General features: G+C 51.2%; 1 protein-coding gene across 3 annotated transcripts in view; it reads left to right on the top strand.

The window, feature by feature from the left end:
• Positions 1–16,641, top strand: part of MARCHF2 (membrane associated ring-CH-type finger 2) — a 37,454-nt gene extending 20,813 nt beyond the window's left edge. For 2 of the 3 annotated variants that reach the window (XM_075175794.1, XM_075175792.1), the window contains exons 4-5: positions 10,404–10,613; positions 13,743–16,641. In XM_075175794.1, the coding sequence (XP_075031895.1) occupies positions 10,404–10,613; positions 13,743–13,901 (369 nt within the window). In that variant the 3' untranslated portion in view covers positions 13,902–16,641. Of the gene's footprint in view, positions 1–10,403; positions 10,614–10,825; positions 10,988–12,205; positions 13,387–13,742 lie in introns of all 3 variants that reach the window. The other variant, XR_012677589.1, reaches the window with a different exon arrangement.
• The last annotated feature ends 1,761 nt before the right edge of the window (positions 16,642–18,402 follow it).

Below are 18,402 nucleotides of genomic sequence, written 5' to 3' on the forward strand. Positions count from 1 at the left end.
GCAGCCTGTAGCCTGGTTTAATAAATCCCATGATAGCAGCCTGCTCTTGCTCTTTCCCAGGGGCCAGCAGCGCTTCCCCAGCATGCAATGGAAGTCCGGTGCAAGCTGCACTGAGCAGCGTGTGTGCTGTGGCTGAGGCATGCGGGTGTGCGGGTCTCCGTACAACGCAGTTCAGCTGATCGGCGTGTGCACTGCACGCCTGGCATGTCACGAGTGGAGGCTCCTGCTACAGCGAAATGGCTCACCTGGCTGGAAAGACCGCCTGGTTTTGTTGTACTACTTCCACCACACTGTAAAACCCTCTGATCCCTGCCTGGATCTCCCCCGCCGATGTGGGGAAGACACCCTGGAGTTCAGTTTCTTGTTTTCCTTGGGAGTTGTTTACAACCGCTCTGAGCTTCTGCACCACTGAAATCTGTGCTCAGAAGTAGTGACAATGAGTGTGCTTTGCCATGTGATGTTTGCTTGGGCTTTTTGTTCGCTTAGAGGCCAACTTACAGAACTTGGCCGCTTTCAGAAGCACGCCTGCTGATAGCAGAGGCTCTGCCCTTAGTGCGGAGCCCTTCTGAAAGAGCTGATAACTGCTGTGCCAGCTTGCTGGTGCTTTCCACTAATACCCTCTGTCTGCAGTCTGGTGTAATCTCATCCCCATGCCAGATTGGGCCGCAAGTCTTCACCAAATGCTTTTGGGAAGTGGCATTCCCAAGTTGCTCATCTGTTTCTGAGAAGAGGGCTAGAGAAAGAGGCTGCTTAGTCATTTAAAAATTACACGGTTCCCTCAGCCTTCTTATCTGAGAAATTCTCTGCTCCTTTGTTGCAGGGAGGGGTGGGGAACGTTTTGAAACTTTCAGGGAAGTGATGCTCCTTTGTGAGTGTGCTGTTTAGTAGCTCTGATAAAAATCCACTGTTCACCAAGTAAAACTGGGAAGTCAACAGTGAGCAAAGGAGGATGAATGGGATGGAGACTAGGACTGGGAACGATGCAGGAGCATGCTTTATGGCAGTGGTATTGATAAAAGGGTCAGTCCCAGGTGTGAAAGGGTATCCGGGCATCCTAGTGCTCTCCTGCTGTCATGTGGCCACCGTGAAACCCACAAGAGAATTAAGTGACACGCTACCTGCTGATGTTGGTCCTCACAGAAGAAAGCAGCTAGCTCTTGCTGTTTGCTCTGCTATGTCCTACCTTTCCAGCCCAGGGAGACTTAGAGCTGCTTGTAGTGGCTGCGGTGGTCCCTGGTTAGCATGGCTGATCTCCATGGGAATGGGCCATCAGCCCCATGAAAAACTAGCTCTGTCTATGTGTGTTTGAAGAGCCTTCAGAAGGAGAGAGGCTGAGAGCTGACTGTGGACTGGAGGAGGTGTTTTGGCGGGCGTTGTGGGCAAGCTACGTGGTCGAGTTGAAATGCTTCTGCGGAAGCTGCAGAAAGTTCTTGAAAGTCAGGAAATGCCACAACCAAAATTGCCTTAGGTTTCACTTGAGTCGTCTTGTATATCTGCATTACAGTGTGGTCTCTACGTGGTCACAGACTGCGTTTTCCAGGATCGGTGCAGAGTGAAAGATGCCCGCTAGCTAACTTTGTTTATCCCGCTGTGTTGTGTGGCTGTGTGCTGTGTGCTCTTGTATCCCTGCTCACACGGCAAAATTATTCATTTCCTTATGGGCTTCTCTGGGGTACTTATTGCTGTGATATCAGAGCACTTCACAAACAGTAATTTAATTTTGCAGCCTCCTTTAGGGAGGGAAGACGGCAACCTCATTCAGCATGAATTAAAGAGAATTTTTTAATAGAATTGGATTTTTATTTTCTTTAAGCAGCCATTCATTTATGTTGTGGTCTGTTCAATGTAAAAATAGTAACAGTGTTCGCTGCCCGTGTGCCTGATCTCTGAACTGGGAGTGGGGGACTCGTCTGAGTCCGGAGCCAGCTCTGGCAGCCACCGGCTGCCCCATGGGTGTGGGGAGGATATCTCCTGCAGTTCAGCCTAGTTCAGTTATTTTTTAACTAAGAAGCTGGTTGAAAGCTGAAAAAACCATGAAAGACACTTGTTAACTGCTAGACTGTGAGATTGATGGGCTGAATGCTCTTTTGGGGGCATGTTTTGAACCACTGCAGGTGAAGATGGGGAGTTGAATTGCAGTCCCAGGGTGGGTCTGTAGGTACCCAGGTGCCCAGGGAGGGTCTGTAGCCAGGGGTGCAGGATGCTGCCACGCTGGTGCCTGTGCTGCGAAAGGACAGAGTGGCTTCTGCTTGGCTGTCTGAAATGGTCTCCAGCACAAGAGGGTTGTGGACTGGGGTTCTCGAGTGAGGAGCATGTCCCCAGCAGAGAACGAGATGGCCGAGCCTTGGGGAGGGACGGTTTTCCAGTACTTGACTTTCCTACATCAATGTTAGCTTATTGTGCATCCATATGTTTACAGGGAAGTGATCTGAATCCATGAGACTCTAGCCAGCGTGGCTGGCATAGTCAAAAAGTGCAAAATATGTTTCTATGTTACCTGGAAGACTTGAGCAGTAGATATTTAGATAAAATGTTCAAAGCGTAAGTTGCAGTGCATACAGCTTTCCTGGAACAGGTAGTTTCTTCTTTGTTCCAATAACGTTAAGCACAGAAAATGCACAGTTGCTGCCTAGGATTCATCTTCAGGAAACATCTGTATCTTTGCTGTCCAGAGCATTGTAGAAGAAGGAGCACAGGCCTTTGGAAATGCAACGTTGCTTCATTGTCTGAAGACAGCTCTTTCTCCCAGGCCACGGATGGTCACAGAGTTCTCTACGCAGGGCTGGGTTTATTTGCCCTAACTTTTTGCACTTTAAATTTGGCTCAGCTAAACCTTGTTCTTTAGAGTCCTATAGTCTATGGAGAGAAGGAAATGCCTCTTGTGATCAATTAATTCCTGCCTCCTTAGAAACCTAAGATAGGATGGGTCAATTTGTCTGGAGGTGCCTGCCTTTTTCTGGCTCTAGGAGAACCAAGGTAAGTGCTGTTACAGGCAGCTCGTTGTACGAGTCTAAATATCCCCCCCTCAGTGTTCTCCCTTCCACGTAAATGCCTTTCTTTGGTCTGCAGCTAAGTGCATCACAAACCTATTTTCTCTTACAAAGTGCTCTCCCCACTGAAGATGCTGTGTCCTCTAGGATTTCAGGCAGAACTGCATGGATTGAGACATTTGGTACTGTATTGGATGCATCGTGTATTTCTAGAAAGCATTATCTGTGCTGTGGCTGCTGTGGCTTTGTTTCTACAGTCACAAGCAAGCGTGGCCCTTCTGCATGGCTCCTGGTCTTCTCCCTGGCTGCAGCCCGCTGCCCACAAAGTGAGGTGGGAGCATGGGTCGGTCTGTGTTTTGTGTACCTGAGCACACTCCTCCCCGTTTGCCCTCTTTGCTTTCCCAGGTTACCAGCAAAAATATTTCCTTTCCACGGCCGCCTTGTTTTGTGTATTTTGCTGTGGCACTGACCCTCTCATTTCTCTTTTCAATTCATTAACCACTTGTAAAGTGTTTTAACTTTAACCTATTGTTAATTTTGTCCCCTCTGAGTGTTTGTAAGTGTGAAGCACCACCTCCGCCCCCCAGAGACTCCTGTTTCTGCCATCTGCCCGTGCTGCGAGTCAGCTTTGGTTTCCCGTCTCCTTTGGCCCGCACTGCCCATCGGACAGGCGCTGCCTACTCGGCCTGGCGCAATCCTGGTGTTGGGCAATCGGCGCTGCGGGTCCGTGCCGAGCAGTCGAGGTCTCTGCGTGGAAATGTCCCAGGCTGGCAGCTCGGGCAGGCGTCAGAGCAGCAGCTGTGTAATCCCAGCAAAATGTCAGTCCATGTTAAAGAGGAAGGATGTATTTTTGTCCACGCATCATGTAAATCCTAGGGAGAGGAACCTAGGGGTTACAGGACTCAGCTGTGAGATTGGGCATGAATTTCTGGTGCTGAGGCCAAGGCTCTGGCTTTGCTAAAATTACCAGGATGTCGAAAGCCAACATATCCTGGTGGTAAAAGCTAAGGAGTGTTATGCATGACTTGTTCATAATGCTTCTCTAAGCATTTAATACCTTCACTAAAGCAAAACTCATTCGAGACAGCTCACTAATTCCAAAAAAGATTTCTCTGGTGAATCAGTCACCACTGGAGCAGTTTAGCCACACCCTTTGTTCCCATATTTCTGTCCTTGCAAGCAGGGCTCATGATGGAGCCCCAAGAAAATTCTGCTTCCATGTCTTCAGTGCTGGTGCTTTCCTGCAATATGTGCGTTAACATGCTTTATTTAAAAATGGCAGCTTTAGTAGTATTGGCGTGTCCCTATGCCTCTGCAAAACAGCTCCTTCAAGGGTAGTATGCAGTACAGGAGACTGCCAGTTTTTTGCTCCTACTGTTTTTATTTGTGTTTTATTATGCCATTTTGATTAAAAGATGCTTATTTTTCACTGACTGCTAATACTTTTGGTTCACTTAAGCTGGATATTTTATATAGGTCAGTGGATTTTTTTTTTTTCTTTTCTCGTAAGGAAAGTACGACTTCCAAACACAGCTGTCACCTGCAACAAAGCGTGTTAGAAATTCTCAGAGATGTTTGCTTGGCTGTTTGGGTCATGCTGGCATAGGGGACACCTCTTGTGGGTCTGCCACATGCAGTCTTTCTACTGCATCTCACTAGTCTCCCGTACCTCCGTAGCTGTGGGAGGTGCTGCTGGGACGTCTCCGGCACAAGCAAAGTGAGGTTTGCAGGGAGCAATAGTGATACTCTTATTATTCCTGCTTATGGTATTAGGAAAAGAAATTTTGCCTCTGAGCACAGCGCCCAGTGCAGCAATCGCTGCCCCCCCTCCAGTTCAGAGAACTGAGATGTGACGTAAACTCTCCCCCCACCCTTCCCCCAGCCTTATCTTCCTCACAGACGGACTTTTTTCTTTGCTTTCCTTGAACTCTTCTGCTGAACTCACTGCACCGATCTCTGTCTTGTCTGTGCTCCTCTACCCCCTTCCCCAGCTTGTCTCTCTCCTTTCTCAGTGCAAGCCTATGTTAGACTCCAGTATCTAGGGAAAAACGAATCATTCTTGGCTCCAGCTGAGTCCCGTTCATCTCTCATCTTTTCCTTTCTCTCTTTGCTTGCATTTGCTGTCTGGAGATGCTCTTCTCAGATCCCACCCTAGGTCCTCTTGGTGTTTCTCTGTGCAGTCCCTGGCACTTCTCTGCAAACCTGGAATGCCCTCTTTGGGACCACAACTGGAAATAATTCATCCCTGCCCTCTTGGCACTTACCAGTGCTAGTCTCTTCCTTACATGTCCATCTCCACCGCTTTGTCCAGCCTTGTCTGTGCCCTGAGGATCTAGAGGACCTGCTATCAGTGGAGTTTCTCTGGGGTGTAGCTGCTGGTGGTGCTGTGATCTTATATTTGTGCATGTCGTGGCACAGCATTTCCCGTGGTGACACTGACCACAGAAGCATCTGCTGCTGTGTAGGAAAGTGTCCTGCAGTGCTACTTGGGTCGGTTCCTCTCCTGTCCACCATTTCTAGCGCCCCTGCAGCTCTTGCTCTCCTTGGGTCAGCCCAGTGCCCTATGCTTCCCGGTGGCTGGTGCTGGGCTGAGCGCATGGGGAAGGTTCTCATGCCCGTACAAGGAGAGATTCAGCTTGTTGATGTTTGTGGAGCATCTATGGCAGGTGGTTGCGCAGTGGGGGAAAGGAGGATGAGGAGGGGCAACTTTGCTCTGCAGCATTTTACTGCTCTGCTTGCAAGGCTAGGTGCGTTTCTGGGTCTTGGCTTCCTGAACTCTGGTTAGTCCATTGGAAAACATCCCTCCCCACCTTGGTAAAGGAAACAGGACCATCCTGCTGGGGCTGCCCATGGAGCTCGGTGGCCTACAAGGAGGTTTTGGTGGACGCCCAGAGAAGGGATGTGATGGTCCCTCTTCTGAAGTTGCGTTTTTTGATTTGACGCATTTCTCAGGGCAGGGACAGGGCTAATCGTACTGCTGTGAATCAAGGTCATGTTTTTCTTTCTGGCTTACATAGCCAGGCACCAGGTCAGCAGCAAAAGGAAAATCAACAGGCGCCTGAGCAGCCGCAGGCTAACTATTTGGTGGACAGCAAGAACATGGGATGTTTTGTAACACAGCTGGCTTTACACAGCCAAATACTCCTGTTGTTGCTGTGGCTTGCATCATACTGTAGCTGTGAAGCACGTGGGGAACTTTGTGGCAGGTCACGCTGGTCCTGAACGGCGCTCACCAGAGCGGGTGGTCCAGCTGCGAGGCTGGGAGAGACCTGAGCACATGCTGGCCAGAGACTGCTGGTCCCACCAGTGTGGGTACCGCACTGCGCTGGTCCCACTTGGCATGGGACTGCCATCGGCGGGCACATGAATGTTGCATGCAGTGTGTTTTATGAAACAGGGGCTAACAGCTCACCGCCATGTACATTTTGCAACACACAGTAAGTGAGCTGTAAAAATCAATGAAAGCTTATTCTGAAACACCCATTTATAACCCCCCAGAAAGACCGCAAGGTGCTGAGCACTGCTGGGACAGTCCCTCATCAGTGCATTCCCCTTGGTCCCAAGTGGCAGAATGCAGTCCAGCTCCGAGACAGGCAGAGTTGCAGGTACTGGGATGGACTGTCTCGGAAACTGCTCTGTTATACTTTGAGCTCTGCTCTTGGCTTCCAGAGGAGCTGATGATGTCCTGGTGCCTTTTTCTGCATGCCCTCCTCCTGTCTTCCGTCACCTGGGGATCACCCTAGTTGCATGGGCACTGCAACATCCAAAGATCAGATACTCATCGTCCCATAGCCCTGCCGTGGGTCCAAGAAATGAGCTCCCTTCCACAACCCTGCTGATCCCAGTAGAAAGAACATCTGGAAAAGCCTCAGGATCGTGCTGGAGGACACAGAAATATGGTTGTACCCAGAATAACTTCTTGTCGCACAAGCAGAGAGAGGTTGTTGCCAGCAGGGTGGTCTGGGACCCAGCTCGTAGCCAAAGTGGCAGCAAGCAGCCAGCTCTACCTCTTTCCCTTTAGTCTCACACGTGATTAAAGCATGGAAGCAATTGTTTTTGGAGTTGGCCTGGAAGAAGACCAAGTTATGCTTTTGTTGCTTTCCCATGTTTACTTGATAGTTTTCCTTACAAAAATTGTTTAATCTGACTGACCACTTTTTGGATTGTTTGCAAGGTTTATTTTAAGTCCTGTATGCACTAACGCGCTGCTGTGCCAGAAACCCTGTGCCCTTAGGGTGGCTTATTGTATTTGGGTTTTACTGTGTCAGTGCATATTGGCAAAGTAAATCAACTACTTCAAAAGGAAATTAATTTGCTTCCTGCGTTTACATGTTTGGCTCCCATCTTAGGGAGGAAGAAGGAGTTTCAAAGGTCACAAGGAACTTAAATAGAATAAGATGCAATAAAATACCTATCTGCCTTCAGTCCCTGAGATTCTTATTGTATGAGGGTCAAAAGTGACTCAAGATGTCCCCTTACAGGGGACAGGGTGCTCTGGGGTTGTGCTAGAGGAATGTTGGTCCAGTCAGAATAATTCGGCATTCACCTGAGTGCTGTGTAGCCGGGGCAGCCCTGTGCTGGTTGGAATAGGGAAAGCCAGGCGCACGGCCGGGGGTTTGAATGATGGGGCTGCCAATGCACTGTTTGTAGGAGCAGCTTTACTGCGTAGATGAGTTGCTGTCCACCCTCGCTTCCTCTTAGGGTTGCTCAGGACTGCCTGTGTGGTCCTTATCTTCCCACACAGCTCATCGCCACTAATCTCCTCTGCAGAGCCACACAAGGGGTGACTTGCAGGTCTGCCTCCCTTCTCCCAGCTCCTCTGTCCAAACCACAGTTGTGGCTGCTTTGAAATTTCCTTCTGGCTGTCTGGCCATCAAGTCGTGCTCAGAATGGCTTTAAAAATGCTTCTAACTTGTCCTTTGTTATTGCAGGAGCGTTACTTGGTCCCCAGATCTGTCTGTGCTCTTCAGCTCCCAGCTTGCTCTCTAGCTTCACTAGTTCTTGCTCTGTTTGGGTCTCTCAGATGCTTCAGGTCACATGTCTAAAATATCTTGCTTATCAGTCCTCCCAGCTGAAATTCCTGGCCAGGCTCTTATCTGTTGCTGCAGCATCCTCTCCTCCGTTCTTGGCCGGCTCAGTGTCCCATCGCAGGTGTCTGCAGAGCATGCTGCTACAGTGGCTCTGACCACCCCAGCCATGTTGCTGTTCCTTGCCCGGATTTGCCATCTTCCCCTTCTCTTTCCCATTTCAACAAAAGTTGTCTGCACTTCTCATCCCATCCTCACCCTCTGCTGCGTCTTGCTGTACCTCCCTCACATTAGAGTCTCTCCGTAGTTAAATCTGCACTAACTTGTGTGCACCCTTCCATGCTCCCCTTCTGGGCCAACACTTTCTGCTTGTCCTTCTGGCCAGCCATGTCCTCAGGTTACCTGTGCTCTGTTTTGACTGGTGTGGTCTCATTAATTTCTTGCATACCTGCCACCAGCCCTTCCGTATTGCTATTAAAGCTGTGGTTTCCCCTGCAGGGAAGGTGCATAGTTCTCGGACAGGTCCTTTTTCACGCTGCCTGTTCAAAAGTGGACACCCTACTCCAAGTCTGGCAGTAGGACGTGCCTGCCTGGCCTTGGCTGCCTTTGGGATATTCCCTTCCCTGCTCTGACTGTGCCTTTTTGATCATGTTCTCCTTTTTTTTTTTTTTGAGGAAAAAAAGTCCTAAATGAGACCAGTCATCCTCATGCAGGAAAGAAGGAAGGATCCCGCAGCCCAGCATACAGAACTTCCAGTAAAAATGTGCTGTAACAACTCTGGGTATTGGAAGGAACCACAGTGCATGCTATTCTAAAAAAGGAAAGGAAAGGCTGAAAATAGCATAATCCCAGGAAAACTAGAACAATTGCTGTTGTCGAAGTTAAGTGTCTAAAATTAACCCACACTGGAAGCAAGTCGGGACTCCTAAAAGTAGTGAACATTTAGAGATTGCCTGTTGAGGGAAACCTGCCTGCAACAGAGCTGCATTCATTCTGCAACCTGCTAATTTTTGAGAGCTGCAAGAAAGGAGCGCTTGCAAAGCCTCCTGGTAACACAGAGCAAAGCGCAGTGATCCACTGTGATGGATCACTTACTGCCTGGGAGGCAAGAAAGCAGGCCTGAAAATGGGAAGGAATACACCAGAATCAGCTCTATCCTGGTCCTGGCAGGTCTCTTCTGCCTGTAACATGGTGGCCAGCAGATGGCCACCAGCAGTGGAAGGATCTTTGGGATTTTGCAGTCATGAAGGTGGAGTTTTCAGCAGCTGTGTCTGTGTGATCATGCCTCATCCCTTCATGGTCACTTGTGATCCATTGAGATCTGGGGGAAAGCAATGGGGGATCTTCCCCCAGCCAGCTGAGCTCTGTGTCCCTCCTCACCTGAGGGTGATCAAAGAAGTGATCAAAGGCTTTCTCTGTGAGAAAGATGCAGATTTGGGCACAGGTTGTTCTGTAAAAGAAAATGGGTTTGTGTTACCTTCCTCTGCTGGGGCCAGCCCAACACTGTGGCCCCTTGGCTGCTGTCCTGCTTTGTCTGCTCAGGTGCAAAGCTTTCTGCTAGTTACTCACTTTCTTTTTGCTTTTCTTTTTTTTTCTTTTTTCCCCTCCAGTCTTGGTTTCTTAGTTGCTGAAGTGGTATGCTTTTCTCCTCTCTGTCATCATCTCAGTGAAAATACTGGATGCGTGGGTGTTTGCATTCCCCACTGATGGCCCTGGCTGGGTGCCGGGCTCCCCGGTGAGCAGCCCTGCTGCGGCTCGCTCAAGCCCAGAGGACAATGCCGTACCCTTGAGGGCACTCCTTCTGCAGAGCTGTCTTGCACAGTCTCTCAGGTGGACCTAAGCATTTCAGGTTTGATTTAAATCAGGAGTGAAACTCTAAAATGCCATGATTCTCCAAAAGGAACCAGAGGGCTGCATTTGGGACAGCTGCCCTTATGGCTTGGCCTGGCCACAGACCCCAGTGCCCCAGTTTTGCGTAGCCCCTACACCAGTTGCAGAGTCCTGGATATGTTTCTATTGAAGCTCAATCCAAGACCTGTCAGATCTTTACTAAGCCAGGCTTTACTGAACCGACCTCCCTCTGTCTGCTAGCTGCCGTCTGCTCCTCACTAGTGAAAAGCCAAGGCAGCTCCTGTATTTACTACTGCCTTCCCCTGCACATATTCTTCAGTTGTCTCTTTCCTTTCCCTTGTTGGTTGTTAAAAATACACTTGATGCTCTCTAGCTCTATTTTTGTGAAGGTTTATGTGAGTTAAGTGTATGCACCAGGTACGTACAGAGTGCAGAGAGCATGTGAGAGCTTCCCAGCATAGCAGTCCTGTTTTGCTAGCATGCTGAGTGCTCTGCGTGCCGCTGACTAATGCCCTTTCTCCCTTCCTTCCTGCAGTGGCTGAAGGATCCCGGTCCCCGCAATGAGAAGAGGACCCTTTTCTGCGACATGGTGTGTTTCCTGTTCATTACTCCCCTGGCAGCGATCTCCGGCTGGCTGTGTCTGCGTGGAGCCCAGGATCATTTGCAGTTCAACAGCCGACTGGAGGCTATCGGACTCATAGCACTAACTATAGCACTTTTCACAATCTACGTCCTTTGGACGCTGGTAAGTGTCTGCTGCCCAGGGCCTTGCTTCTGTTCAAAAGGGAGATTGAAGTAGTGGCTCGCACTGCATCGGTGCAGCCAGCCGTTTCTGATTCCCCTTGTGAGAAAACCTTGGGCTCTTTGCCTTGAACGTCCATTTAATTATCTTCACATGGGAGCTGCTGCAGTTGTTGCTGAGAATGAGAAACCACTTCCTGATCGTCTGCTTTCCAGATTGATATGGGAGTCATGTTCCTCGAGGTGTCGTGCACCCCGGCGCAGACATGCCCAAGCGTGGCTGGGGCTGGGTGGGAAGGTCTGGTGCTGGGGGCAGGCAGTGGTCCAGCTGTTGTGCCTGCTGCTATTTTCAAGAAGAAACACAAACTTCGTACCCAGGTGGGTTAGGGGGAAAATAAAATCTGGAAAATGCTTGACGCCTAAATAATCTGCCATCATGTCCCTCCATGCTTCGTACTGCCCAGCACAGGTTGGCCGTGCCCAAAGGAGGTGCAGGCCGTTGAGGGTCTCTGTGGCCCACAACTAAATAAATTCCTACACAGTATTTTTAAGATGTCAGTTGCACAGAAGGGTGTGTGCAAGGAACGCTCCGGCCCTGGGGAGACCTCTGACTTCTCCCTCATACTGGGCTTTTGGACTTGAGCCCTGAGCCAAGGCTGGGTAGCCGGCCTGCCCTGGCCCACTGCTGCGGCTTTACAGCTGCGCTGTCAGAGTTGGAGGCACCGGGGATTAGTGGGAACCTGTACTTGACACTGTCTGGGTGTTGAACTGATCCGTGCTGGGAAAGAGCTTCCTGCAGATGCCTCGCTTTGCATCTCTTTGGACATGCTGAATTAGGCAGCCACAAGCTTGCAGCTTGGGGCAAGTCCAGAAGAGCAGGAAAGCAAATGTGAGTTTGCTGTGTAGCACATCTGTAAGCACTCCCAGCTGAGAGCCCAGAGGAGCAGCTGGGCTGGGGAGCAGCTCCCTGCCCTGCTGCTCCCCGAGCTCTCGGGGCTCCCCTGGCCATCCTCTCTCCAGGGCTCCCAGGCCAGGGACTTCCCTCTGTTTCCCATTCAGTTCCTTTGTGTTCTGTTGCTATGTGGGTTTCTGGGTTTGGATCTTCATTTCAGCTCTCCTATTCAAAGCCTGTGTGTACTCATGCCCTGTCGATACCCTTTTCCAGCTGCTTGCTGGGAAGCACCATTTTGGGAGGGGAAGAAGTGCAGTTGCTGGAGGAAAAATAGTGGGACCCCAAAAAGCTGGCAGCTCTGTGGGCCGTAGAAATGCCATAGCCCATTTCCCTGCCATCTCATGCTCTGATCTCTCAGAGTAACAGCTTTCCCTGGGGATAGGACATTCCTTGCAACTCTCCCACACAGACTCAGGTGCCAGGGGAGGGTGAGTTGGTGCTGCAGCCTTCGCTCTGGGAGGTGCCTGCAGCGAGAGTGCCTGATCAGCGCTGCTGTCAAAACATGCAGCAATTGCAGTGCACAGGGAGCTGTTGAGGAAAGTCTCCACTGCTGCATGTACATGCTGCGTAAGGTTCAGTTCTGTAGAAAGCCAAGCTAAAATTGGAAACCCTAAGAGGAAGTGCTTCCATCTTCTCTGTCCCAGGACTGGTCTGGAGGAGCTGGAAAGCTGGAGGAAACGGAAAAATGATCTTTTTTTTGAGAAATAACAAGTCCTGACTAAAATGGCTCTAGTTCTGCTGTGCTTCACATTTCCTTGAACAGACAAGGACATTAAGTGAAGCCCCTTTATTCACATTTACCGTATTCAACTGCAATTCTTCCATGCTGCCATGGGCTGTGCAGCACAAAGGGCCGTTACGTGCGTGGGTGATGATGGCTGTAATCAGTGTGAGGATTGCGAGAGAGGCCGTGGTCAAGGTTGCAGCTCCTTCCTGTGGAGCAGGAGCTTTCCTTGAGGTTTGCACCATTAGCTCCCTATTCACACGCTGTCTCTGAAGACTGCGAGATGCATTTGTTTCTTGTTTATCAGCAAACAACCTTATTCCCACAGTTGTCCCTCTACAACAGGAAAAAGGGGAGTGCATAGATCAATAAGCTAAATTACCTCAATGCTGTGGCATAGCTCCATTTCTCATAGCAAATGTCTGAGACCTATCCAAAATAGGAATACTGACTTTTCCTTGTCAGATATACTTTCCTGGTACTTCCTACTTGCCAGCTAAATGTTTCCTGTACTTTTACAAAGTACGAAAGCTTGGTTTTGATGAGTGGCTGACTGGATTCAGTATTAAATTTTCTTGCTCACAATTTGTAGGAAAATAAATAGGAGGGCAATATATGCTGGTTTTATTTCTTCCTCGAAATTCTAGAAGAGTTTAATTTCAAAGCTAATGAATCAGCAGGAGCTGTGAGAAAGTCTGTAGTGGTGTTAATGATTGCAAAAGAACACGGCAAGGAGTCCAGCCCCCTGGGGAAGCACAGCTCGAAGCTCCCCCTTGCAGGGCTGCTCAGAAACTGCAGGGCCAGCTCATGCCTCTGGGCCAGGCTGGTTCAGGTCCCCTCCAGCCTTTGCATCCTCTCCTGTCTCCCTTCGAGTGGAAAAGTCTCCCAGGCCACAGCGTTGTCAGAAAAAATGAGTCCAACCAATGTCCTGTTGTTGCAGACCAAGGAGAGAAGGCTTTTGCAAAGGGCAGAGAAGATCCATCAGGATCTGTGAGATGGGAGGAGGCTGGTTGGATTCAGCCACTTGAGACTGGTCCTGTTGACAACACCTCATTTTGCCCAGACAAGGTGCTCACTTCGGCCCATGGCTAGGGTGAAGGGGTGAGTTGTGGTTCCTCCCTGCCACATCTCACTGGCCTGGTGCCCAAACCCAGCTGAGCAAACGCTGTCCCTCTGTCCTGGTGCTGCCCAGAAAGCCCCTTTGGCTGTGCCGTGCTCAGCCTGGTGTTACCAGGAATTAATTGATTCCTCATCAAAGGCTTGGGACATGGAGTGCCCCAAACCATTTCAGGGTCAGTGCTGTCTCCCTTGGCCGGGGGGTGCTGGTGGATTGACAAGGAACATGCAGAGAGCACGCGGAGGGCGGATGGGTGACTGCGACTCGCTGGCCCGCTATGGGCTCCAGCGCTTGTGACGGGGGGGTTTGGTAACCAGACCGATGCGTTATTGCCCGCCAGGTTTCGTTCCGCTACCACTGCCAGCTGTACTCAGAGTGGCGAAGGACCAACCAGAAAGTCCGCTTGATGATCCCAGCCTCGCGGAGCCCTCACCCCGTGCCCCACTCCCTCCTCTCTGCCAAGCTCATGAAGAAGACCGCGGATGAAACCACCGTCTGAGCCGTCCCTCGGCCGCTACACCTCGTGGCTGCTGGGGCAAGGGCAGCCCTTCGGGGCTGGCAGAAGCAAAGAGGGTCGAGTGTCCCCGTGTGCACAGGAATTGCAGCAGCTGTGGAGGCACTAGAAAGCAATCATCCCACCCGAAGGGACTTTGTGGTCAGCATGTACTTTATACTATGGCAAACAGACAGATAATCAACGTCTGTCACGTGAAACGGCCCAAAAGAGCCAGATGGCAGAATATGCCTGTCTGCAGGGACACTTTCCTATAACTAAATACCATACGTGGAAAATATCTCCCTCTCTCTATATATATATCTATATATAATATTATTTTTTAATGGCCATGCATATTGTGTTTCAGTCCTTTTGTGTTGATGTTCTAAGCTTCAGTATAGAAGCTGGCAGCCTGATCTCATTCAGAGGTTAAATCTATGCCTTTTCTCCAAATGAGCATATAAAGAACACTTTTCATCAACTGTTCTTGAAAGTCCCCTTCTCCTTTGCACTAAATTGGTTTTGATAATACTGCAGCAGCCTCACGTTACTCTTTCGTCTCTTTCGTGGTGTTCCTGTCCTTTCTAGAAAGTTGTGTGTTTTTAATAATTATTATAACCCCAGAAGGAGTAAAATGACGTAATACTGAATGGAGACATTTTGTATTGTAAAGTACTGTAATTTTGAGAATTTCAAAATGAGAAAATCTTTTCCTGTGCAGACGTGATCTCACAAAATGCTTTCCTTGCAGATCCTGGCTCATCCCCAGGACTCGGATGCGCTCAGCTCTTGTACGTCTGGCAAAGGTAGATGGAGGATCTGAGGGTGGGAAGTGATGGCTCGTACTAGCTAAACCCACCATTGCCTTTTGCTTTTAAAAAATTCAGAAAGGAGCTTTCCTGACCCCAAAAGGTGAGAGTTGGAGTCTCTGTTTGCTGATGTCCTTTCACCATCCTGAGGCTGGACCTCTCGTAGTTACACACATACCTTACGGGACAGGCCGTACTCTGCAGCCGCTCGGCAGGACGCAGGCGGTCTCGGCTGTCTCTGTGCGCTTTATTTGCACATTACTCAGCAGCAGCCGGAGGAGCTGCTGTGACTTGGTTCATCCCTAAAAGTGCTGCCTGCCTGTTACGTGTCCTCTAGTGAAACCCCAAGTTCGCTGGTTCCCAGAGAACAGGCTCTGGGTCCCTTCTCCTGCAAGGCTGGCGTTCCTCCTCCTCCTTCATCCACCTGCATTTCCAGCACGTCCAGCTAATGAACCCATCTGCCTTGGAGTGCCCAATCTGCCAAGGGTCTCCCTGAGTTTGGCTTTAGTCCTTGCCTCTCTACTGCCTCCCCACCCTGCCAGACGATGCCTGTGCTTGGTGCTGTGTGGCCCTCCGAGTGGAGCGGCCCGTAAGGACGCCAGCGTTGGCACTGCCCGCTGAGTGCTCCAGAGGTGTGTGCAGCTGCTTGGCGTGAGCCTTGGCTCTCGCTCTCGTGATGGTGAGGGTAGATAGCAGGGAGGAGGCAGGCTCCGAGGTGCCTGTGTCCTTGCAGGGGGTAGTGGTAGTCACACTCTATGTCCCCCCGCTCCTTTGCTGAACCCAAGTGCATCAGTCCGATGCCCTGCTAGGTCAAGACCTGTAATTTCTTGAATTCAAAGCACCACATGCCATGCCTCCTTCTCTCTAGCTGCAAAGCAAGATGCATTTCCTTACATGTCCCCTGTCCCCTGTTCCCTGACCCTAGGCTGGAAGTCGCTGGTGGCATGAGCAGCAGGGGCCAGTGCCCTGTCTCTCCCAGTAGGATTGCTCCAGCCCTGGGGCCTGGTCTGTGTCTGCTCTTCTCCTTCGTCTCCTGCCCCAGGCTTTTCATGGAACTCGGTGATATCGCAGCACATCTTGCAGCAGCTTCTCTCTGCCCCTGTGGCTAGTCCCAGCTGGTCTTCGTTCTGAGATAAGGGTCTTGTTTGATCACGGGGTGAATGTCTTCTGCCACAGCCTCTCTGCTCCCCCCTCTCTCTGCCAGCCTCCCTGCCCGTCTCTTCCCTTCTGCTGTGTACCCATGGGCACCTTCCCTTTTCCCTGTCGTGCAGCCCAGCTGCAGTTATGGTCCCTGCACAGCAGTAGCATCCTGCTTCAAATCAGCTTGTGCAGTGGAGCTCCTGCGCAGGCGCTGCCTCCCTTCCCTTGGCAGTGAGCGCTGCAGCACTGCTCTGTGCCTTGTCCTGGGTACCCCTTCCTTCAGCCCTTCCCCAACAACCCCCCTGCCACCAGGACATTCCCAGTGAAGAAAAATTTGGGGGTTTAGTTTAACCTTCTCAGCCCTGGCTGCCTCCCAGGAGCTTGGTCTTGCGACACGTCTAGTTCTGGCAGGTAACGAAGGATGTGCACTCCCACACCACGTTCCCCTAGTAAGGACTTAATGGAGCCAGTGTTCCAGTTAGGAAACCCACTGTTGATCCAAATATGCAACTGTGAAAGCCAGAAGTCCCTGGCTGGGGGCAGCTGGGGCCCAGCCCTGTGCTGCTGCGCAGCCATGGCTTCACTCTCAGCTTCGTTGTCTTTATCGTAGTTGCCAATAATTGGAGTTGTTGCATGTGCCCCTGCAAAACCCAGGTTCTTTGAGTCTTCTCCTCCTTCCCAGAGGAGATGTTCAGCTCGTGGATGTGGGAAATTGGTGTCGCTGACCCGCCACGTTCCAGTGTCATGGGGAAATGGGCTGTGCAATTATGTAAATAAAAGTGAGACAAACTTTGGGCTGTTGCGTTGTTACTGAAGGAGATGGGAGGGCCCAGGCTGTCTCTCTGATAGCGAGCCCCGTGTGCTGGCTTCGTGGGGTGCTGCGGGCAGCTTTCCTGACCTGCCCCCAGGAGAGCTGGAGGAAGGTTTCATATTTGAGCCGGAGCTGGACAAAACCTTTTGTCATTTATGGGCAGGTTTCTCTTGTCTGCGCACAGAAACCTCCCTGGTGTGGACCAAGCAAGGAGGTGATGTTTGGGCCAAGGGAGTCCTTTTGGCCTCTCCAGAGGGTGGGCGTGGGGCTGCATGGAGCAATCCCAGTGCTCCCTGTGATGCAGCCCCGCAGAGGCTCCCGCCGCTGCCTGCTGGCGCTGCCCCAGTGAATTGCCTGACCAGAGCCTGCCCCGCTGCCGGCCGGTGCAGCCCAGCCCTTCGCTCCAGGGTGCTGGGAGGCACTGGACCTGTCTGCCAGTCCGTGCTCTCGTCGAGCCCTGGCGAGGCCTCAGGGTGCTGTGTCCGAGGCTGCAGCGTGTGAGAGCTGCTGGCGGCTACAGGGCAGGAGAGGCTGATGCACGCTCCCGCGCCGCGCTGCGCAGCTGGCTCCCAGAGCCGTCCGGGGCCAGCATCAGGCAGGGGCTGCAGGGTGGCGTGGGGCGGGACGCATGCCCAGGGCTGGCTCTGGCACTTCAGGGCAGAGACCCAAGAACCCATCGGCCCCTTTTCCAAGGTGTGATGAGGAGCCCCGATACCTCCTGCAGTTCCAGCCCTGCCCTTAACCCCTGGCTGTGGGGTGGGCATTGGACCTGTATTGCAAAGCCTGGTGAGAAAGGCTGCGCCGTTTTTGAAGAGGGGGGTGGAAATGGTTAAGCTGCATATGGAAAGTGCCACTCAAGACACTGCAAAAACAATGTTCAAACATGTTTCCAAGGCCCTGGACAAGGCCTTTGCCTTGGATAAGACCTCGGACAAGACCCATGTTTCCTGGGCAAGCTGGCAAATCAAGAGGGCTCCGGGCTTGTTTATATTAAAAGAAAAAAAGTTTTAAAAGAGAGAGCGCCATGTTCCTGGGAAGAAGGTTCACCCCAGTCCTTTAAAATAAAACTGTGCTGCAACACAGCAATCTGCCCAGGACGAGGAGAAGAAAAAGCAGCAGCAGCAGCCAGAACAGTGTAAAAGAAACAGAAAACCCAGAGAAAGAGGGCTCACCGTTAGAGAAGGAGACACATTTTAACAGGGGTGGCTTTCATTCACAGCTGCTCAGAAGAACGTACCCAATCTGAGCAGGGTTTCTTTGAAGCATCTCTGACACAGGCCAGTGTTGAGAAAACCCTGTTTACCGAGGTGCCTCCACTGCCCATCTCTGCAGTGTTTTCCCCCGGGAACAGGGAGGATCACGTAGGTCTGATCAACACCCTGCTCTACCGTTGCTGCCAGGACAGGCCCCACCTTGATGCCGATGGGACCGTGGGCTTCGCGAGTTACCCGCTGGCCTCCATGTCCGGCTACCGACCGATGAGGCAGTGCCTTGGCTGCCAGCCCCACGCCTTTGCTCGGTCGCAGCCGTGACGCACCGTCTGCGCAGGCTCTGGTGTGGGACAAAAACTCCTGGCTCAGGTTGTCTACCCGTGTCATGGCTTAACCCCAGCCAGCAAATAAACCCCACGCAGCCACTCGCTCACCCCCCTCCCCCCCCCCGGTGGGATGGGGGAGAGAATCGGGAGGGCACGAATAGGAAAACTCACAGGTTGAGATAAAAACAGTTTAATAATTGAAATAAA

The sequence above is a fragment of the Calonectris borealis genome, chromosome 28 (assembly GCF_964195595.1).
Source record: "Calonectris borealis chromosome 28, bCalBor7.hap1.2, whole genome shotgun sequence".
Taxonomy (NCBI): domain Eukaryota; kingdom Metazoa; phylum Chordata; class Aves; order Procellariiformes; family Procellariidae; genus Calonectris; species Calonectris borealis.